The sequence below is a fragment of the Gouania willdenowi genome, chromosome 9, assembly GCF_900634775.1.
Source record: "Gouania willdenowi chromosome 9, fGouWil2.1, whole genome shotgun sequence".
Classification (NCBI taxonomy): Eukaryota; Metazoa; Chordata; class Actinopteri; order Blenniiformes; family Gobiesocidae; genus Gouania; species Gouania willdenowi.
Genome location: NC_041052.1, coordinates 10,339,297 through 10,362,683, shown reverse-complemented (window position 1 = coordinate 10,362,683; position 23,387 = coordinate 10,339,297). Strand labels below are relative to the sequence as shown.

The 23,387-nt window shown below is 35.6% G+C and overlaps 1 protein-coding gene across 5 annotated transcripts; it reads left to right on the top strand.

Annotated features, from left to right (window-relative positions):
- Positions 1-150: 150 nt before the first annotated feature.
- On the top strand, positions 151-23,110 carry LOC114469660 (long-chain-fatty-acid--CoA ligase ACSBG2-like). 5 transcript variants are annotated; one of them, XM_028457385.1, is made up of 15 exons: positions 151-416; positions 9,629-9,700; positions 10,007-10,256; positions 12,646-12,929; positions 14,015-14,103; positions 15,274-15,394; positions 15,512-15,592; positions 15,766-15,915; positions 16,782-16,949; positions 17,032-17,213; positions 18,341-18,577; positions 19,526-19,743; positions 21,721-21,860; positions 21,942-22,185; positions 22,456-23,110. In XM_028457385.1, the coding sequence occupies exons 3-15, from the start codon at positions 10,034-10,036 to the stop codon at positions 22,545-22,547; spliced, it is 2,229 nt and encodes a 742-aa protein (XP_028313186.1). In that variant the 5' UTR covers positions 151-416; positions 9,629-9,700; positions 10,007-10,033; the 3' UTR covers positions 22,548-23,110. The 5 variants fall into 5 exon arrangements, with proteins under 5 accessions (XP_028313186.1, XP_028313182.1, XP_028313181.1 ...); XM_028457381.1 differs by having other exon boundaries at positions 152-416; positions 9,985-10,256; XM_028457380.1 differs by lacking the exon at positions 151-416 and adding an exon at positions 2,874-2,947 and having other exon boundaries at positions 9,985-10,256.
- The last annotated feature ends 277 nt before the right edge of the window (positions 23,111-23,387 follow it).

Sequence of the window (23,387 nt, the reverse complement as noted above, 5' to 3'; positions counted from 1 at the left end):
TTGTCCCAGTACCCCTGACGACCCCAGGTCACTGTTTTTATTGTATCTTTAAGTCTGTTTGATGCCACTGTACTGTCACCAATACCACCAGTTGTCAGGATCTGTGTTTAATACAAACAGAACCTGTTCTCCAGCTTAAAGGAGCCACAACCTTTGGTCACTTGACGGAGACAGATCCAGAGAGGGGGTCATGACGGCCTGGGCTCTAGGTGTGCAGTAGATTACACAACTAGGGACTGGTATTCCTGGACCTGGCTTGTGTGAGTGTGGGGCAAACTGCACCAATAGGATAGTATCTAACCCCTCATAGTAGAAGAGAGGGAGGGTCTAGTACCTGCACGGAGCAAAGGTCGATCTGTCCTTCACCTCACGGCTCCCTGTCAACTTAATGTCTCTCAGCTCTGTCCACAGAGAAGGTAGGATGCCATTCATTCATAAAAACTACTCGTGTTTCTGTGATATTGACCATATTTGTCCTGTATTTAAAGGTAAGTTGTGGTTGCTGGATGTGTTTTAAAAAGAGGTGTAAAGAGTACTGATATATCGTTCTCATGTAGAAGAACTTTTGGGTTTCATATATGTTCTTTTGAAGGTACATTTGACCCATTTTTGTTATTTTCCATCAGGATTGGGGTCAATTATATGTGTTATCTTGTAATTGATAATTATTTACAAATATGGCATACTCATAATTGTAATTTTAAAAATCTCTTGTAATGAAATTGTAATTGAGTTTATATTATTGACTTTGTGGTTGTAATTGTCATGAACATTCTATTCAAATTGTTAATTACAATTTAAAACTGGGGAACCATGTTAGAGTTCTATGTACAGTTCTACACATATGTAGTTAACAATTATTAAAATGAGTTTCATATCAAGCTTTCCCATATTTTACCATTTAAATCAGCGAGCATACCAACAGAAAAAAAGAACAGAAGAAATACAGATTTTTTTCCGAACACAATAAATAATAGTTTTTATAATCGTGATTACAATATTGATCAAAATAATTGCTGTTATTGTTTGTTTATTGTTACATATACACAATAATAATAATAATAGCAAAACAACAACATTGTACCAGACAAATAAGTCATACATAAAATACTCATGTACAAGTAAAAAGTAGATTAATTAAAGAGTACTCAAAGTAAAAGTTACTAGTTACTTTCACCCCTCCACCTATTATTTGGTAATAAATCTTGCTACGGTTCCCTTGTATACAGTAAATGTCTCATGTATAAACTTAAAAAGGAAAAGATAAAATCTTTCACAATTGTAACTTAATTTATTTTCCACAAAGGTATCTGTATAAAATAAAAAAGTTTGTCAAAATGTACAATTTTAAAAAAAATAAGATAACACCAATGAATTAAAATCAAAATAAAAAAAATCCCTTTAAGTATAGCTACATTTACAGGATGAACTCTAAAACTTGGGCTGTGCATTAAGTTTAATCTGATTGGTCAACTATGATGTGATGCATTTGATTGTTGTCTGGTTATTTCATTTTTTTTTTTTTTTTGTAGTTTCACAATGTCCATTAATCATTTTAAAACAAAAAATAATAATTCACTTAGTAATGGTCAATGTTGGGTAAGTTACTCTAAACCTGTAATATATTTATATTACTAGTTACTGGGATAAAAATGTAATATAATTGTATTACAATATTACTGTTTTTTTTTTTTAAATGTAGCTGAGTTACACAACTTTGAATTAATTTTGGTCCAGAACACTAATTATATCACACTGATAGTGTTTGAATAACATCGGTCAAGTTATTATTAACTATAATGATCATCTTTTTTTCCTCAAATAATTGCAAACAGTGAGAAAACAATGCAAATATGCACTTAAATCAAATATGCTTGAGTTACTTTATTTGTAGCTATAATATGTGTCCACTTGTCACTTTTGTAATAAGTTACACTACTGAGTTACTTCAAAAAGGAATATATTACTGTAATATATCACAAAAATAACTAGTTGCTCCCAACACTAGTAATGGTTGGGTGTAGGAATGTAACGAATCACTTTAAAAACGTACATACGTAAGTACAAGTAATATTACTGATTTAGAAATATACTCCAAAAAAGTACAAGTACCCATAAAAGCAACTCAATTACAGTAACGTGAGTACTTGTAATTCTCCAAAGACAATCCTCATCTACGTCATGTTCTAACTGTTGTCTTACAGTAGGGGTTCTCATCTGGTCTCACCCTGGGACACACGTTTTTCCACGGTCATTACATCACGACACATTTTTCTTTTTTTTTTTAGAATTTAACCACTTTAAGCTGTTGAAAACACACACACACACACGCACACGCGCACACAGACACACACACACACACACACACACACACACACACACACACACACACACACACACACACACACACACACACACACACACACACACACACACACACACAATATTTTTTAAAACATAAATCTAGATATGTTTCCTTGCAACATGCATTTTACAGCATGCTTGTCAAAAGAAAAGGTTCTTTCAAAATAAAAGACAAGTCCAACATGAGAGACATTAAGTATTTGTTCATTTTTGACCAGCTGTCCACGACCCACCCAGTACAGGTCTGCGACCCGCTTTTGGGTCCCGACCCACCAGTTGAGAATCACTGCTTACAGTTTACAGGGCCCAGAAGAAGTATGGTAAACACACTAAAGACAGACTTAAGACAGACGACACAAATACATTGATTTTCTTCAGTGTATATGAACAGGATCTTTGACTTTTATTGTTTGCTCAGCAAACAACTGTCTGTATGGAAAAGGACTTCAGTTATAAGCAAAACAAACACTCACAGGCAATACTTCCCTTTTTTGTCCCTTCTCTCTCTGGACCGCCGCCTTACTATATGTGACTGGAGTTTTAGTTTTACTGATGGATTTTCAGACATGTTGGCGATTTCTGGGTAACGTATTTGACTCAAATGGTCCTGTATTAGAAGTAAGAAATCTGAGTTGATGTTGCATGGGTGAAAAAACTGCACATCGTTGTTGCTTTTGTCAGAGTCTTGTAAGTCTTTGTAAACTTTGGTCCAGAGAAACCTTGAGTCAGAGTAACACAGGTCAGAGTGGGAGCTTAATGCTGTCATGGCAGATCTTAATCTGAAGTATGCTCTGAGGGTTACATCACATTTTTTACCTCCTATGATAATCTTTAATCCATTAACAGTCCTGTGTTGCGTGTGTTGAAGTATTTCATATTCTATAGATTCATGCTGGAGTCAAATGACACACACAAAAAAAAACAGTAATGTAATTGATTAAAATGATGCTAAATGACTTAGAACAGTGGAACCCCTAGGGTAGGGGTCTGCAACCTGCGGCTCTGGAGCCTTATGTGGCTTTTTGATACTTTGGAAATGACTCCCTATAGCTTTAAAATATATATTGAAATCAAACAATGTCATTTTCTTACAGTGGATATTAATGATAAATGACAATTAAAATCATGATATAACAATTTTTCAATGTTTTAAATCCCTGGTAAGATAACTAAATCAACTAAAAGACTATTCTTGTGGAAAATAAAGATTTTAATGGTGTGGGGGACAGATTCATTTATTTTTTTGGTAGCCCTTCAAATACATAAACTCAAAAAACCTTCTTTACGTAACACGATTCAATATAATTTTAACTGTATAGAATTATTTACATGTTACAAGGGCAGAGGAGAAAAAAAAAATAAAACATCCTTGTGAGGTGCATGGACAGATATGACAATTATAAAAAGAGAGAGAATGAAATTAAAATAAAAAAAAAACAAATAAAATAAAATAAATAAATAAAATAAAAAGTTTTTTCTTTTCTTTTTTTTGGCTCCAGAAGTTTAATCCAGGTCATATGAGGCAAAATGGCTCTTTTGAGATTAAAGGTTGCAGACCACTGCCCTAGGGGTACACGAGCACATTGCAGGGGTACTCGGAATGAATTCATTTAAATAATCAGGAAATGTTAGTTCCTGTCTGGTTTTTTTTTTAGATCATTTCACCACAGTGCTATTGCTTAATAAAATATATCATAATAATATTTTCTTGTAATTTATTGAAACAAGATTATTTTCTGCTGTAGAGGCCATTTTATCACACTTTTGACAATAAGCTACATTTGACAATAAGCTACATTTACTTACTATTAAAATAATCACATAAAAGCTGTAGTTGAACTAAATTCCACTTTAAATTCAACACACTGTTTTGAAGTTCTTTATTAAGCCTTAGGGAACTAATGTTCTACACACAGTTAGAGTCCGCTGTTACACAAATGAAAATGTATATTAAATTGTGGTACTTATGATGAGGGGGGTAAACATGTGCAAAGATGCAACAATGGGGTATACAACACACAGAAAAGATTGGGAACCACTGACTTAGAAGGTTTCTACAGTGTGTAAAATGTGATTAATGTGACATAAAATGACAAAAGCAGCACAAAGTTGACAAAGAAAGTGTAAAACAATAATAATCATAAGAATGAACACAAGGAGTAAACATTTAGTCAAACTTAAAGTGCTACTACTACAAACTAAATTCATAGTATAAAGCGATAGGAAGTGGAATTGTCGGTGGTTGACCTTTGCAAACATAGCACAGCTACTGGAGTAATCTGAGGTCATGCTCTCAACAGAAAGGAGGTTGTGAGTAGGAGTTGTAGGGCGTATATAAAGGTCACAATCTTTCTGAAACTGTACTTTATAGGTAATGTATAAATGGGCTACCAGTGAGAAAAGAGCTTCTTAAATACTACATTTTCACAGTTTCTCTTTAATTAGATGGTAAGATGATAAGGAAGGCTAGCAGACACATAAAGAGGTCAGAAATGGTTCAGTTTCAACATGCTACACTTTATTTCTCCTAATTTATTCAATTGTTTCATTTTCTACATTTCACTGAAAATCCCCGCGTTGCCATTTTACTAGCTACAAACAAGCAACTTTTAATTTATCGCAAAACATGTACAATTTGTAAAATCCACCTTGCGTTTTTTTAAAAATACATCTTATTTATATCATATTATTATATATAACATACCACAACCCATACATCATATCTGCAGCAGTGAAAATAAACATTTAAAAATGGTTAATTTAACAACAAAACTTCGTCACGTGCAGCAGTATTTAATTCTACTAAGTAATAACTACATCTGGCGTCTGTATTTATCTTTGTGAGTTTGAATCCTGGAGAGTAAATCAGATTTTAGCCGGAGCTCCTGAGGGCCCCTCACGTGGTCCATGAGGGCTACCTGGTGCCCGCGCGCACCGTGTTGGTGACCCCTGGCATATATGTTATACAAAGGAAAATTGGTACAAAGATTATATACGAACTTACCCGTGTTGTAGGTATTCTTATCTATCATGAGATAACTGATAGATTTATTATTATTTATTATTAACTGAGTCAAGACAAAAAAGATCTTTGATTACTGAAGTAGGCCAATCTTTTAAGCATCATTCAGGAAACAAATGATAACATCTAATATCAAACGCATGTGGGCCTGTGTGTCTTACTCACATACAGTAGCATAACATTGCACAGTCAGCGTGTGGCCCTAAGGCCAATACTTTGATTATTTTAAAATCAGAATCAGAAATAATTTAATAATCCCAGGAAGAAATTACTTTTGTTACCGTGGCTTCAAGTAGAAAGTATAATGAGAAAGAAAGTTACATACGGTATACATCAGTGGCTCCCAAACTGGGGTACGTGTATCCCTAGGGGTATTTGAACACCTCTCAGGGGGTACAAAGAAACATTTGTCAGTTTATTTTTTAACATTATAGTTTTTTTTTTTTTTTTTTTTTCGTTTTTTACATGCACACGGACTTTTTTTTCTCATCCACCAATAATAATTTCTGGCACAACTCTTTAAAAATACACCAAAAGGTCAAAAGGTGGAGTTCAAATTCTAAAACGAGCAAAACATCAGAAATAAATTATTTAAAAATAGCCTAAATAGAAGGTTAATGTTGGCCGAGATACAGATGCTACAGATCACTGTACGCCAAAATTTTTTCATTTAAATGTTCACCTATTTGCACTACTCATCAATGCACTACTGCACTATTATCTTATTATTATTATTATTATTGTATTTTTATTTTATTTCATTATTATTATTATTATTATTATTATTATTATTATTATTATTATTATTATTATTACTATTATTATTATCTTGTTATTTTTATTTAGTTTGCACATATTAGTCTAACTACTCTTATATTTATGTTTATACTTCTTTTTTCATTTATTTTTCTTTATTTTCTTTATTTTTCTTTATTCTAGTTGATTGTTATTATTTAATGTTACACTACCTGAGAGAGCACAGGTCACCAAAAGAAATTCCTCGTGTGTATTCATTCACCCCTGGCCAATAAAGTTGATTCTGATTCTGATTCTGAAACAAAAAGTTGCACAGGAAAAGTTTCGCGATGGGCCCGAAGAAAGCAGCGGAGGCAAAGATGGAGAATGATATATAACTCTTCATTGAACGCTACAGCAGAAGAACTTCACGTTTGGAGAGTTGGAGGAACGTAAACAACGACTGGAAAAGAAAGCCCGAGGAAATACGGAAGAAAAAGACTGTGAGGAAGAGTAACAACAGGAACAATGACTGCAGACGAGAACACATCACAAAAAAAAAAAAAAAAAGGGACAAAAAAAAAAAAAAAAAAAAGGGAAGAAACGAGGTTGGATGTAAAATTATCTGTGTTCAAATTAGGGGACGGATCTGGATAAGCATAATGCTTTTTTCCGTCGCCCTTTCCGGCATGAAAAAGGACAAAAAAGGACAAAAAAAAAAAAAAAAAAAAAAAAAAACAATGATGTGATTTTGCTCTGAATGTCAAATGAATTTCTGTGAATGCAACCATGTCGGAAATGAACTGAATAAATAAAAAATAAAATAAATAAATATGGAGGAAATCCGGGAATCTCTAAATCGTATGTCTGGGGAGCTAATGAAAGTGACGCAACAGCTGATTAAGCTGGCGGAACTTTTTGAAGAAGTGAAACAACTTAAAAAATATCGTAAGAGAAAGAGACAAAACCATCGAGGAGCTTGAGAAAAGAATCGACCACCTCGAGCAGGACACCAGAATGGAAGATGTTATAGTTACAGGTCTTACAATCAAGCCGCGCTCTTACGCCAGAGCAACTATGGATGGCAGAAATATAAGTGAGGATGCACACGCTGGAAGAGCAAGTTGTGAACTTTCTGGCAGAGAAGGACGTCTACCTGGATCCGACCGCCATCTCGGCATGCCACACTTTGCCGCGGAAGGACAAGGCTAATCCAGCTATTATTTTGCGTCTTGCAAATCGCAAACATAAAACGGAACTCATGCGTCAAGGAAAGAAGTTAAAAGGAACGTCTGTGTATCTGAATGATCATCGAACAAAGAAAGCGGCTGGAAAAATGGGAAGATCAAAGCGACATGGACGAGGAATTGTAAGATATTCATCCAGCTAAATGGGCACACTCCGGAACAAGCTAAAGTCATACTGGTAAGAGAAATGAAAGACCTTGACCAAATCAAATAATGTTGCAAATTCCACTGAGTATACTTACAACTCGTGAGAAGATACGTCATAGTGTTTATGGGAAAGACAATTGTGCCCAGATGGGAGGATTATTATTATATTATTATTATTATTTTTAGTTACGCAGCCGATGTTTCCTGGAGGAATAATTTAACACGAAGTAGGCGATGGATTGATGGATATTTTTCTGTTAGACTGAGGATATACTGTAATTCTGCAAATGGACAGTGTGTGTTCGTCTTGCGTTCGATGGAAGGCTTGCGTATTGGTTCTTTTTTCTCAAAGGATATAATGACGGTGAGTTCTAATAATATTCAGTGGAGTCGACAAGTGGATACGGATTTTTCGAACACTCGGACTTTGGACTTTGGAGTACTGGGAACTGTACGGGACATCTCCAAATAGACAGTAGGTTTCTGCGTGCGTATGATTGCGTGCTGTTTGTGCGCGTGTGTGTGATTGTCAGCGCGTCGCTTGGGCATAAATGTGGACGTGTACGTTGTGCGTGTACGTGTCCTGCGTGCGTGTGCGTGAGTACGTGCTCCATGAGCGTGAGTGGTCCTGTGGTTGGGTGTGATAACAATGATACAAAATATATAAATGGTAGTGAAGTACGATGATACAAATTATAGAGTAAATGAGTTTGGCTGTGACATAGATCCGTAGAAGCATTTGTTTAATAATCTAATTAATGATTGTGATTACTATACTGACGAGCAATTTAAACGCATTAATATGAATGGAGCCTTTAGCATTATACACTTTAATAGTAGGAGTTTGAACAAAAATTATAACGAAATTAAACAATATCTTAGTCAGTTTAATACATTCAGTGTCATTGTTGTTTCTGAGACTTGGTTGGATGCAGATAGGTGCTGTGAAGTACAATTAGATGGATATGAATTGTTCACTACAAATCGGATAAATAAAAGAGGTGGGGGCGTTGCACTATACATAGATACAGATCTGAGGTTTAAAAAGATTGATAGCAAGTCAACCACCATCGATGATGTTTTGGAGTGTATAACATGTGAAATTATTGTAGAAAAGTCTAAAAATATTGTTATTGTTAGTTGTGTGTACAGAACACCTGGATCATGTCTAGACATTTTCAATAAAAAAATGGACTGCCTTTTTTAGTAACTTAAACAAGGTCCATATTGTGTGTGGTGACTTTAATATCAATCTACTGAACCCTCAGAAAAACTTAAGAACAACAGACTTCATTAATACTATGTATAGCAACTCTCTTTTTCCCCTTATTGTTAAGCCAACCAGAATTACCACGGACACATCAACGCTAATAGATAATATATTTACTAATCAATTAGCAAGTCAAATTACAGCTGGAGTACTTATCAATGATATCACTGACCATCTTCCTATTTTTAGTATTTTTAAACAATTGCAAAATATTACAACCAAAATAAATGATTTCAAATATGTAAGACATCGAACACCTGAAGCTATTGCTGCTCTCAAGGGGGACTTATGTGCCCAAACTTGGGAAGAAGTGTATGCAACTCCTGACCCTGATAAGGCATACAATGCCTTCCTACTTACCCTAATCCAATTGTATGACCAGCACTGTCCGTGTAAGAAATACTATACTAAAAACAAAAACAGCCAGGATAAACCATGGCTAACCAAGGGCATAGCTACGGCTTGTAAAAGAAAACAACAACTCTATAGAGTACATTTAAAGCAAAGGACTAAACAAACTGAAGAAAGATATAAAATGTATAAAAATAAGTTAACTCAAATAATAAGATTCAATAAAAAAGCATACTATCACAAATTGCTGGAGCAGAACAAGAGTGATATCCAGGGTACCTGGAAGGTATTGAATGGCATTATCAGGACTGGAAGAAAAAAGGAAGAATATCCAAATTACTTCACAATGAATAATTCAATCATCAGTGAAAAAAAGGAAATTGCTAATGCATTTAATAGTTTTTTTGTCAGTGTTGGGCCGAAGTTAGCCAATGAAATTGTGCTACCAAGCAATGCCAATGAATTTGACACTAGTCTGACTTTACTTTTCAGAAAATACAAGATGAGCCTTGAAGATAACTCTGTTATGAGCAACGGTTTCGCAACGATGGACGGCACGGAAAAGTAAGACAAATTTATTTATTTTTTTTATTTTTATTTATTCAGTTCATTTCCGACATGGTTGCAATCACAGAAATTCATTTTGACATTCAGAGCAAAATCACATCATTGTTTTTTTTTTTGTTTTTTTTTTTGTCCTTTTGCATGCCGGAAAGGGCATGCAAAAGGGCAAAAAAAAAAAAAACTTGAAGACTACGATCACAATTTGTTTCATTTGGATCGCTTTTTTAAATAATGTGTCTAAAGATGACATTTTTCATCCAAAAAATGATTTTCTTTTGCCTCAGCTTTTCTTCCCTTGATGCACAGACTGTGTCTGATGCGTCAGATCTAAAAATGCACTCCAAACTTATTGAAGTCGACCTCCATGAGTCAGACTCAGCACCAGCAGCAGAGCGCCAGAACATTGAAACTGCATGTGAAGCTGCAGAACCACAAGTAGAACCTCTAAGTTCCCCCGAGAAAGCGGTGGAGGAGGAAGAAAAAGGGGAGGAGGAGGAGGAAAAGAAGGAGGAGGAAGAGTTAAAGAAGGATAAGGCCGTTGAAGAACTTTCATCAGGTACCAATCTTGAGAGGGGAAGAACTTTAATGTAAAACTAAAACATTCACACTTCCTTTTTTTAAAACAGGAAACAACATTTTTAATAAGAGCACAAGTCTCAACTGAAGAAAAAAAAATGTACAGTAGCTGCACCAAAACCACCTTTGAGAATGTTTTTATTGTGAAAATCTACATGTTCAACCAACTATTCCTTTATAAACACAAGACCACTCTTTTACAACTAGTACACTATGGTTTTATTGCAGTGATTTCTTAGAGAAATACACTTTAATTCAGGGGGGTTTTCCACCTTGGGGTTGTGACCCCATGTGGGGTCGCCTAAAATGTCTAGTAACTGCTGAGAAATTACTGTATTTTATTCATTTATGTCTTTTTTAATGATCATTTACTAATCATTCTTTACCACACACAATATCAAACAAAAAAATTACTTTCTCAAATATCACACACAATATCACAAACATGATCAAAAACTAGTTCTAGAGAAAAAAAAATATCTCTGGGTTTGAAATGTGATATAAAAATGGGTTACGAGAATATGGTAACCACTGCTTTAATTCATATGAAATACAGTGCCACAACAAAACAAGGATAATAATGCACATAAGGCAAATCATTTTAATAAAAGCAAAGGTTAAACTACTGACAATGTAGGTGATGTATGTTTCAGAGCCAAAGGTGTGTGTACATATATAATACACAAAATAAGGGTGTTTGACTTCAATTTTCACAGAATGGATGTGATATAGCAGGACAATAATAATAATAATAAATGTATATTTGATAATCTTCTCATTAAAGATACTCGTGTTCAAAAGGGGTAAGAAGTGTAAGACGTTTCTAGTCCTATACCACTTGTTTTGTTTATTTAACTAGTGCAGTACCCATAGGAAGTATGTCTTTTTTAGGATAATAGACCCACTTAAGACATTTTTAAAAGCCCTTTCTGCAGTCACTCCTGTAGATTCTACTAATCCTGAGTTACCATGACTACCTGTCAACATTGAGCTGTTCTGCAAAGCTACATTTAAGACAGTGTTATGAAATAATTCATTAACGGTATCATTGCAGTCCAAACAAATCTGACGTTGCACACTTGAACCAAGCAGCAGCCATGTTGAAAGTCTCAGGTCAAGTGTCAGACAGACACACAGATATTTCTTGTTTTTATAGATAGATAGTGAAGTGAGAGTAAAAAATGTCCCCCAAATATAATACTCAAGTAAAGTACAGATACTACAAAACTTTAATTAAGTGACTCAAACTCAAGGCTCGGGTGCCAAAATTGGCCCTTCAGAGCATCCGATTTGGCCCGCAGACCAAATACAAATTGGTCAAGAAATAAAGAAATTACTAAATATTTTTATTACAGATTTTCGCAAAATAAAACCGATATTTCTAAATGTCGACAAAGTATAATTGCGCTTTGAACGTGTTTCCATTGAAGGTTGTTTTGGGCAGGAGCCTCGTAACTCCCGTGAACTCTCATCTTGACTTCTCTGCAGGAAGACGGACGCCCTGATAACACTCTGCATTCCTTTGTTGGTTCACGTCTAATGTGGCAGTAATAATTTTTAAGTATAATGCTAATCCTCTTCTGTCCACACGTACCGCACCATGTTTTCTCAGAGATTAGTGGTCATGTGACAAGGTATGTCACGTTCTGTCACCTGTATTTGTGGAAAAAGTGTTTCCATAGCGCTTTTGTGACACATTTCAATATCGAAACGACTGAAATACCTCTTCATGAAAGCATAAAACATTTCTTTGAGATATTTGAGTGTTTTTTTTTAATATAAATTCAGGTGTTTCTATTACCAGTTTTTATTGCACTATTTAGATTTTGCACATTTCTAAGGGTAATGGAAACACAGCTACTTATTGCTTAGATATTGTTGGTGCCTTCCATACTTTGCCAAATGTATAACTGGAAGTACAAACCAGGTCACATGAATGTTGAAATTGTGATCAAACTGGTTCATATTTGAAGTAAAATGAGTTTGACACCCCTGCTGCAGGCGATACTAAGTAAAAGTTAAAAAAAAAAAAAAAAAAAGTCTTAGTAAATTCATCTCTGCTGTTTCAGTCTTTCAATCTTAGAGTTTAACCTTTCTCTGCGGTCACACATTCTAACTTCCTCCCACCGAACCTGATTGGGAGGTAGTCATTCCACAGCTTCCTGTTTGGTATCACATAACACTGTGCACAGCTGCAGGTTAAATTAGTGTGTAGCAGCATCAGGTGCGGCAGTAGTTCCACAGGGATGTTTACAGGCTTCTCTCACCTGACTCTTCACTGAGCTCCTAACCTGCTCTGCTGTGCTGTGCTGTTTCCTCACCATCACACATGGAGGGTAAATGTAGCTCTATCTGTTGCCCCAATGTAGAAGAGACCAAAGCGGTTCCTGTGACCTCGGCCAACTTGGCAACGACTCTGAGCCCGGCCGAGCAGCTCTGGAGCACAGACAGGGACCAGGCTGTGAAGCTGAGGATAGAGGGCTCTGGCCCCGGCTCCGAGACCCCCATCACTGTTCATCAGATGTTCCTGGAGACGGTGGAGAAGAGTGGAGATCACACGGCTTTGGTGTTTAAAAAAGATGGACAGCAGGTGACTGTGACCTGGAGGCAGTACTACGAGCAGTGTCGAGCTGCAGCTAAGAGTTTCCTCAAGGTTTGTTTATTTTAAACACACATTGCTAAGCATTAACACACTTTTGCTACAACGACTCTTCAATTAAACTCATTTAAAGTGAATGAAAGAACCAGTGCTGTAACAGGAAACCACAGGTATTCAGTCTTGTTTAACCATTCACTAGGACACTCCCTGGCATACTGTTTGTATTGAAGACTAACCCAAAAGTATTCACTATCTTCACAATTTTGGACGTAAATCAAACATGAGCAAAGCATAGTCTCAGTTGGCTGTGCTACAGTTTCCTCTTCCACTTCAAAAGCATGTCACATGGTGCTACTTGTAAAACGTGGAACACTGATACTGAGAAATGTAGTTTTTTCATTCTTTGAGTATCGCATGGGTAAAAAAAAAAACCAGGAAACATTATAGTATAACACATTGTATGTTTCAGATAACATTAAATGTATATGCTCAGTTACATATGATTGTATACATTGCATTTTAATAAAGCTGCAGTGCTTGTATAGTTTTGCATATAAAAAACTATAGGTAAATGTGTCCAAATTTGGTCAAAATTGCCATAATCTTTTGTCAACATTGAGCTAGACTTAAAAATGAAATAAAAATGCAGCACTGAGCAGTAAAATTAAGATATTTAATATGCTGGGTGGAGCTTTGAATGCACCTTTGCTCCTTGTATTCCTGGGGGGCCTTTTGCCTTAAAGGCTAATGCAAAAATTTGACAAAAATTGTAGAATTCCTAGGTCGTGTGCTTTGGATTTTAACCCTTTTTGAAGTAACATCCACTTTAAATTGAAGATTACATTATTATGCATTGCTATTGTTTACACAATGTGAGGTAGGGGAGCAAAATAATCTACTGTCTTTACCTGAACATTCCAGCGTCTGTTACTCTGTGATGTGAGAACAAGTCTGCGGTAATTTAACACCGTCGCTGTGAAATTTACAGCTTTGGTTACATCTTTAGTTTCATGGACATGGTGGTGTCTAATGGAGAGAAGTAGCTTCAGAATCAAGTTGTGGGTCAAAAGGAACAGATCGGTGTCATTACATGTTCATTTAACTAACTGATTCCACCTTGTGTGGCTTATTTTCCACAGCTGGGGTTGGAGCGTTACCGTGGAGTTGCTATACTGGGATTTAACTCCCCCGAGTGGTTCTATGCAGACATCGGATGCATCCTCGCTGGGTATGATGATCCTCGATCACCTCGAATCATTTTCTGCCATGTAGATTTATGTCATAGATTAGTCAGCAAGTTTAGGGAAGATTGACAGTTTAAGAGACAGAGACATGTGCTACAGCCTCACTCCTTTGTTTATAGCTGATCTATATATTTCTATGGTGAAATTAGTATAAGGCAGACATGGGTTATCTCTTTTTTTGTTTTTAAAGTATTGATTTTTTTTTTAAAAGGATCAAATTGAGTTCGCAGGAGAAAATTTAAATGACTGTAATTTCAATAGTTGACTTTTTTCCTCCCAATTGTTGTACAAACAAGGCGAGTCCTCCTAATTTAAATATTCCTATTACACTAAACAATATTGAAGGTGCAATAATCGAATATGATGTAAACAAAGACTTCATTAATCGCAATTAAATCGGGAAATTGGGCTGATTAACCATGCCCAGAAAACATGAATCACTGTAAACAACCAAATGTTGCAATTGTGGATATCTATCTAAATACGCAAATCATCAATATATCACATAATGGCAGTCATTTTTAATGTGAAATTATTACAGAAACTCTTAATTATTTCAAAATCCAGCAGTTTTCCTCAACACATTCCACATAAATTCCAAAAATTAGACAAAAATTGGTCATAAAATGAAGGAAATTTAAACAAAGATTTTTCAGGGACTGATATTTGTCAAATACTGCTGGGATATTGTCAGTACCTTACATACATTTATATGTGTAAGTGCAAACTAGGGCATTTAATGTGGAAATGATTGTGATTTGTATTAAAATGAGTTTGACATCCCTGTCTTAGAGGGACATTAGGTGACAGATTACAACATAGAAATTGTTTAACCTCTTAAAGTTGTCTTACATTTTATCAGTCATGCTCATCATAAATAAATGAATAAATGTATTGAAAATAAAATAAACGAACGCAAATATCTTCACCTATACCCATCCATTCTTTTACCAAAGCCACGGCAGAAGAACGCAATGGTCTGAGTATATGCTTATTAAAACATCCCTTTTTAAATAATAAAAATAACACCATGATATAATTAACAAAAAAAACCCAAAACATCAAGTTACCAATCGTCCCATACTTTCTGTATGAATTAATCTAAGAAATTTATGCAACCCTAAGCATCAGTCTTTTTTTTTTCATTTAAACAGGGGTCTGGCAACTGGCGTGTACACCACTAACTCCCCAGAGGCATGCCAGTACGTGGCAGCCAACTGTGAGGCCAACGTTATAGTGGTGGAGAACCAGAAACAGCTGGACAAAATCCTGCAGGTCAAGTACAATTTTAATGGCCTTTTTTTTTTTTTTTTTTTTGTGTTTCAGCTGTAAAACACAAACGATAGCGTGCTCTCACATGAATGAATGTATGTATATTGTTTCCTCAATTAGGTCAGAGACCAGCTACCTCACCTGAAAGCCATTGTTCAGTACAAAGATGAGCTGCAGCAGAAACTACCCGACCTCTATACGGTGTGTTGACAGAACAAACATATTGACATTGTATAATATTCTATAATACTTTCCATGAGGCCCTGGTGATGATATTTTAGTGATGAATTATCAGGTTTTTTTTTTTTTCCTCTTTCAACTGAGAGGTTTCATAAGCTGCTGCAGATATTCATTATTTCCCATCACACTTGCAGTGGGAGGAGTTTATGAAGCTTGGAGAGGAGGTGCCTAACGACCGACTGGATACTATAATTGACAGTCTGCGGGCCAATGAATGTTGTTCTCTTATCTACACATCTGGAACCACAGGCAACCCCAAAGGAGTGATGCTGAGTCATGACAACGTGAGTAAACCCTAAGGTCTAAAGCCCACTTGTCAAAACTCAAGGTCGGGGGCCAAATCCAGCCCTTTAGGGCATCTGATTTGGACCAGAGGAGATAGTAAAACTGAGAGAGAAAGAGTCATTGTGTAAAATGACCAAATAATCTCAGCCCTTTGAAATACACTAATTCAATGAAACGACACATTATTTGGCGTCTTATTTCACATGATGGTAGTCATTGTTTATCTCAAATTGATATTTTTTTCAATATCAATTTTTCATGAAATTATTCCACAGAACGTCCCAAAATTAAATGAAAATTAATAACAAAATCAAGGAAATTTTCACTTATAACGTTGGCGCCTTACATATTGGTCCTTTTTACGTGGACGCGCATACATCGTAAAGAATAAAAAGTTTATTTTACTTTTTAAAAAAAAAAAAAAAAAAAAGCAATAAAAAATGAATTTGTTGAATTAAACTTTAGTAGTTAATCAAATGTTATTGATCTAAGTAACCATCATTTACAAGTGAATTAAATCTAGTCGGTCTACCTGTAGTTGATCTAAGTCAACATAACTTATAAGTTAATTCAATCTAGTTGATCTACTTTAAGTCAACATGAATTAGTTTTATGCTGACTTTAATTTTCATTTTGTTTTTAATTAAAGTGAATTTATTATTCTTTACAGTGTACAAGGGCACATTATTTGTTGCAATTGCTTGTTTTTTACGCCTAAAAATCTGCTTCCCCTTCGTCCTCAAACTGGTCCGTATTTGGCCCCTGAATCAAAATGAGTTTAACGTTGTGGTTTAAAGGTTTGGGTAACTTTAACCAGTTGTACTTTAGGCTTTGAAACCTTTTCAAATGAGGCTTTTTCCTGTAGCTGACCTGGACAGCACGCACATCAGCTGCTTTACTGAGCAACAGCTACGGCGTGGAGGTGCTGGTCAGTTACCTGCCACTCAGCCACATAGCCGCCCAGATGATTGACATATGGGTCTCCATGAGCTTTGCTGGAACAACTTACTTTGCAGAGCCTGATGCCCTCAAGGTAATGACTAATTCTCTTCCCTGTTAAACATTAAACTATCAAGGACAATACATGGAACTGATGGGTGAATCAATTCCTCCAGGGCTCTTTGGTAAACACGCTGAAGGAAGCTCGTCCCACGTGTTTCCTTGGGGTTCCACGTGTGTGGGAGAAGATGCAGGACAAGATGAAGGCCATCGGTGGCAAGGCGTCTCCGATGAGGAAGAAAGTGGCAGATTGGGCCAAGTCGATAGGCCAGCGTTATAACCACAGTGCCATGAACGGGTGAGACAGCAGCAGACACACATTGATTAGAACAGAACAAGTTACACATTCACAACTCCACATTACCAACAGCAAGGACGATTCATGAACAATCCTCCTTTAGAGATTTATTTACTGTACATAGTGGAAGGATAGTGAATTATAACACTTCTACTCGGTATAGAACAGAATATTCTTTTAATTGATCCTCAGAGGGAAAAAAAATCACAATTTAAAAAAAAAAAAGAGCGGGACGGTATGAACAAAAATAAATACCAGCAAAATGTAAAAAAAACTGTAGGACCAAAATAAAGTAAAGGAAAAAAAACTGAATCAAAAATTAAAAAAACAAAACAAAATCAAATGTATGTAATGTATCAAAGTATTGTATACAAAAATAAAAAATGGCAAACTGTTTATGTACTTATGTTCAGCAAACCTGGAATAATTTCAACTACCGGTACAATACTCAATGTCATCTAAATCTATGCACATATCATAAATGTAGATATAAATAAATGTAGATATTTTGTATTCTATTCTAGGTAAATGTGGATATACACCAAAAAAATAATTATATACAAAAGTATACATTACTAATGTAATATGAATAGACATTTTCTATTTTGCAATACATTTGTCTGTATATATTACTATTCATTTACATATTAAAGAAACTGCTTATTTATAATCATACAATTCTTTATTATTGTCAGTCTTGCTCTTTTTTCTTGGGGTGTATAAACCTGGTCCTGGAGGGCTGCAGTCCTGCAAGTTTTTGATGTCCTCCTTCTACAAACACTAATAATGAATATGCTATCAATGATCATCCAGGTCTGCAGTAAAAGTGATAGCGAGCCATTCACTGCAGTCAGCTTTGAAGAAACGCCTAAAACATGCAGGATTGCATTCACTTATTTTCATACTCACTCAATAGCAATAATTCAAGATGCTTAATTACAGTATATGCTGTTTAATCAACTTAAATCCCCCATAAAGATTTATTAAATTAGTGGACACGTTATTGTCTTTTAAATACGTTTTAATGCATTGTACATGAGGAAACCTTGTCCAACTGGCCAGTAAATGGGGGTTTGAGCTACAGATGGCTCTTGTGGTCATAACATATGCTGTGGTTTGGGTTACAGGGAGAACTGGGTACCATGGGGGTTCATGCTGGCAAACAACCTGGTCTTTAAGAAGGTGCAAGCTGCTCTGGGATTGGAACGCAGCAGGCTCTGCCTCACAGGAGCAGCTCCCATCACAAAGGAGACCCTGGAATACTTCATGAGCCTGAACATACCTCTGATGGAGGTGTACGGCATGAGTGAGACCTCTGGTCCCCACACCGTCTCCGTCACTATCAACGATTATCGCCTCACAAGGTTAGCAGAGTGCCACTAAAATACACATTACTGACATCAGAAACATGAGGATTTCTAACCAATCAGGCTCAGGGAAAACATATGACATACTTGAAGAACTGTGAGCTCTATTTATGTACTGTACATTATAACTACTTAACCCTCGGAGCACCTTTAAAAAAAAATTACTGCGCTTGGGTGCCAAAACGGCACGCTTCATAAAACTAAAAATTATTTTTCACATCAGATCTTTTCAACAACTTCAGACCAAACCATAAATATTTAATAAGGATAAAACAAAAAATGCATTTTTTTCACAAAAATTAAGTGCAAAGTGGAATATTTTTATTAGTTGTCACCATCTTGACTAGGTTAATAATTAACAGGAACATTGATTTTGAATCATTGTTACTTTTAGAGCTATGAGCATTTATTGAAAAAAAAAAAAAACAAACACTGAGCTTATGTCTTCAAAATTTCATATATAGATGTTTTCCCACTTTTCTCATAATGTTTTTCATTATATTTTTATACTTTTTTTTGCCCTTTTTCAATTAGAAAAACCAATTATCTATTTTTTTTTTTTCTTTTTCAAAAATAAGATGTATTTTGAAGGTAAATAACAGTATATCCAAAATATGTGGTTATAACGGGAGTCAATGGGACCAAATAGATCCCGAACTCAAAGAATACATTTTATATCTCCTGTTCTATACATTTTGTAATAAAAGTGATCAAGGAATTATGAACATGATATTAAAAGAGAACTCCTCAACAAGGTTCATAAATTTAGTCTTTAAACTGAATGAGATACTGAGAATTAAAAAAAATAAATAAAAATAAGCAGAAGGTACACGTTTGGGTTGAACTTATTCTGCAATACACAGATATTTAAAAATGTTCAAACCAGGAACAGATTATCTTGTGTTGCAGTGTGCAGATTTCTCCCCTTAATGTTTTGTTTTCCAGCTGTGGTAAAGTAATGCCAGGCTGCAAAATAAAGCTGGATAAACCAGATAATGACGGGATTGGGGAAATCTGCTTCTGGGGTCGTAACGTCTTCATGGGCTACCTGAACATGGCCGAGAAAACTACGGAGGCTCTGGATGAGGACGGCTGGCTGCACTCAGGAGATTTGGGACGGCTCGACGACTGCAACTTTTTGTTCATCACAGGAAGGATTAAGGGTAAACTGTAGCTTTAAGTGTCAAACTCGAGGCCCGGGGGCCAAATCTGGCAGTGTTTTTCAAATTTGGGGTAGCTTGGAGTTTTAATTGATTTAAAAAAAAAAACTAGTTAAACTTTAATTTTTGAAATTTTGTAATTATTATTCTTTTACAAATTAAAACACACGTATAAATCAAGTTAATAATAGTAAAATGCAGTAAAAAAAAATATCTACCAACACTGGCCGCTCTGTATTTGTAATGAAGTATAACAAATTTAAACAAAAACTAATTCTATTTAAAAAAAAAAAAAAAAAAAAAATGTCTTTGGGGTGAGCAGAAATTCTTGATATCAAAATGGGGTCGCGATCCAAAAAAAGGTTGGCATCCACCGCTTTAGAGAGAAAGTAAAAATGACAAAACTTTAATTATTGTGTAAATGATCAAATACTAGTAGATCTCAATTCATAAATTCAATGTAACTCCATGATATTTGTAGGGGCTCGCTATTTTCCCACGCCTATATCACATGACTGCAGTCACAAAACGCTTTAAGAACTCAAAATTGTTCTGAAATCACAAAATTGATTACAGAAATCTGAAAATTACACAAATGTATGTAATTTGATAGCTGTCATTTTTAATGGTGTTTTCCATCAGTTCTGAGTCCAGAGGGTGGGGTGGGGGTTTATGCCCCCCCCCCATGCAGTTTCTTCACCATTTGCTTGTCTTGCTCCAATAGTCATTATCTTCAGCGACCTCTCGTCGACCCCTTTTTATGATGCTGTGTGTTTGTGTTTACACATATACTAAACTAGTAAGCAGATTACATATAAGCAAACATTCTAACAATATTTAACCTTTGCTCATACAGTCAGTGTATCTTAGTGTTACTAGCAACAGTAACCGAGCTAGCTTATCTGGTTTAAAAGGTGGTGCTAATTTTTTTTTACTTAATTACATTCATGAATGAGGAGATGTTTAAGTTGTTAGGTGGCCATAATTCATCAATATCAGAGAAATATAGCAAATGTATCGTCTATGTAATCAGGTTGGTACTGTTGAGATGAAGAAAGACGAGACCAATTTGTTTTAATCAAAGTTTTCTTTTTTGATGTTTGACACATTTCTCAAGTGTAATCCTTCATTGGATTACATGTTCATTATTTAATCATTCGAGCCACTGTATTACACCAGCGTTAAAGGGCAATATTATTAATCATAACATGCAAACTAGGATTTTAAACTGACATTTCAGGACTGAAGAACAATGACGGAAAAATAATTAGAAAACACAGATCGACTATAATGGTGTCCATCTTTGGAAAGTAGTTAAACTTAAAGCTTCTGGAGAATAATATTTATTGGATGAATACATAATGTATGCCTCATAGATAAATAAAGCTAAGATAATTTGCATGAAAAAAAGAGTTAAAAGGTGGAAATGTCCACTGTAAGCACTCGGTTTATAACATTGATGGAATGGTTTGGCGCATTGCATTGTGGGAAAGATTACTGGTAAAAGCACCAGAAAAGTGTGGGAAAGTCACTTTGGCAGAGTTTTTGGGGAGAAATCATGTCAACTATGACGTAAAAGCACTTCTATGCATCCGTCTCCAGGACTTCATATCCCACAATGCAGTGCTTGAACTTTTCCTGATAATTCAATAAATCAAGTGTTTACAGTGGAGATAAAAAAACAATCTAAATCTAAAAACCTACAATTATTCAGACAAACAAATGACTGAATATCACAAACACTCAACTGTCGGATTGTGCTGGTTTGTAAAATATATTCATATTATAATTAATCCCATGCAGAGTTAATTTCAATTATCTCTCTGATTCATTAGTGGAAGATTAGCACAAAAGTAGCATCTGCAGTAACAGGTGTGGATTTATTCCAGAAGTTTTTTTTCATGGGTTCGAGAAACCAAGCCAGAGGTTTTTCCAAAATCTGCTGTGGAACAAACATGCTTCTTTGTTTTATTTGCACAGAGCTGATCATCACTGCTGGGGGGGAGAACATTCCTCCGGTTCCCATCGAGGACGCCGTAAAGGCCGAGATTCCCATCCTAAGTAACGCCATGCTGGTCGGAGACAAGCTCAAGTTCCTTTCCATGTTGCTCACATTGAAAGTAAATACAGTCAGATTGAGATTCAGATGCTGAATGGATAAAGCAAACCCAATATTGATCAATCCTAATGCGTCTCCACAGTGTGTCTTGGACGATAATGGCGAGCCCACAGACGAGCTCAGCCCTGAGGTGCTGGACTTTTGCCGGCAGAACGGAATCGGAGCGACCAAGGTTTCGGAGATCGTGGCCAACAAGGAAGAAGCTGTTTACAAAGCCATTCAGGAGGGAATGGAGCGAGCCAACGCCAAGTCTACGTCCAACGCTCAGAAGGTCCAGAAGTGGGTCATTTTGGATCGAGACTTCTCGCTTCTAGGAGGAGAGCTAGGTCAGATGAGTTCTTTCACTTTTTCTATCTACTGAGGCAAAGGTTCACAACTTGAAATGACTCATCAAAAGAAACTGCTGTAACTTCATAACTCGCTGTTAATTACCTTTATGAGTGTTAATGCTTCACAAGCCTGACAACATTCCAGTGTTTGGTTAAATCTCTGCAGCACATCAACTTCTGCACTGTGGTGATTATCTGTAACAGAATCCAAAGCTTGGATTGCAAGGATAAGCTAGTTAACCGGTTTGTTCTCTTTTGTCTGTGCAGGTCCCACCATGAAACTAAGGAGGCCCATCGTTGCAAAAATGTACCAGGACAAAATCGAGGAATTGTACGCCGTGTCCTCAGAGAAACAGTAAACTATGATGACGTCAAGCTGAGACAAAAAACACACAAATGCAAAAGAGATTATGATAAACGCGCTGCTGAATGTGTTGTTTCAACAGAAAGTAAATGTTTGTGTCCACTAAAAAAGGATTTTCAATCTGTAAGTGTACACACAGCTTGAGAAGGAAATGTGTATTTTGTAAATACATGATCACATCTGAGCCAAATCTTGTTCTAAGGCACGTTGAGTTCATTTGAACAGTACTAAAGACTGAGAACAACATTCTGCTCTACTGTAGTTTCTATAGAGAAAAATAAAATAAAAACACAACCAACTTTAAATGTTCAGTCTATTAGTAGTTCTAATGCTGCAGTATGTAATTAAATATGCTACAGAATCATTTTTTCATGTTTTTCTAATGATGAAAGATTGATAAATGCCACAGATTAGTATTTTTATAATGAAAGAACAGTCTAATTCCTTCAGATATTTGTGCTACTCCACTTAATTCCTGCTTCTCCGTGTACAGTTTGACACATATGGAAGTATTTATTTTGTGACACTTTGTCAATAAAATGTGATTGTTGCAACGACGGATTGTTTTCAAAATAATGAATATGCACACCGTATACATTCCACTTATGAACTTTAATTAAAAAAAAAAGAAAAAATTGAAAGATCATTCAATTTTTTTCTTTGATTTGTCCCTAATCTATTTTACAGAATGCTAGATTAATCTGCTTATAAATCGTATAATTTTCTTCCTCATTCCCCATTGGAAAAGTGCATTAATGACTAATAAGAATTAAAAGAAATTAAAGATTTAGGTTAACGTTCTGCCTTTAGGACTTAACCAACAATATTGCTTAAG

What these genes read in the sequence shown, in the direction of transcription:
- LOC114469660 (XM_028457380.1), top strand. An exon ending in AGCTGGACAAAATCCTGCAG is followed by an intron (nt 15,395 to 15,511) that starts GTCAAGTACAAT and finishes TTCCTCAATTAG; the next exon opens with GTCAGAGACCAGCTACCTCA. An exon ending in CATCACAGGAAGGATTAAGG is followed by an intron (nt 19,744 to 21,720) that starts GTAAACTGTAGC and finishes TTATTTGCACAG; the next exon opens with AGCTGATCATCACTGCTGGG.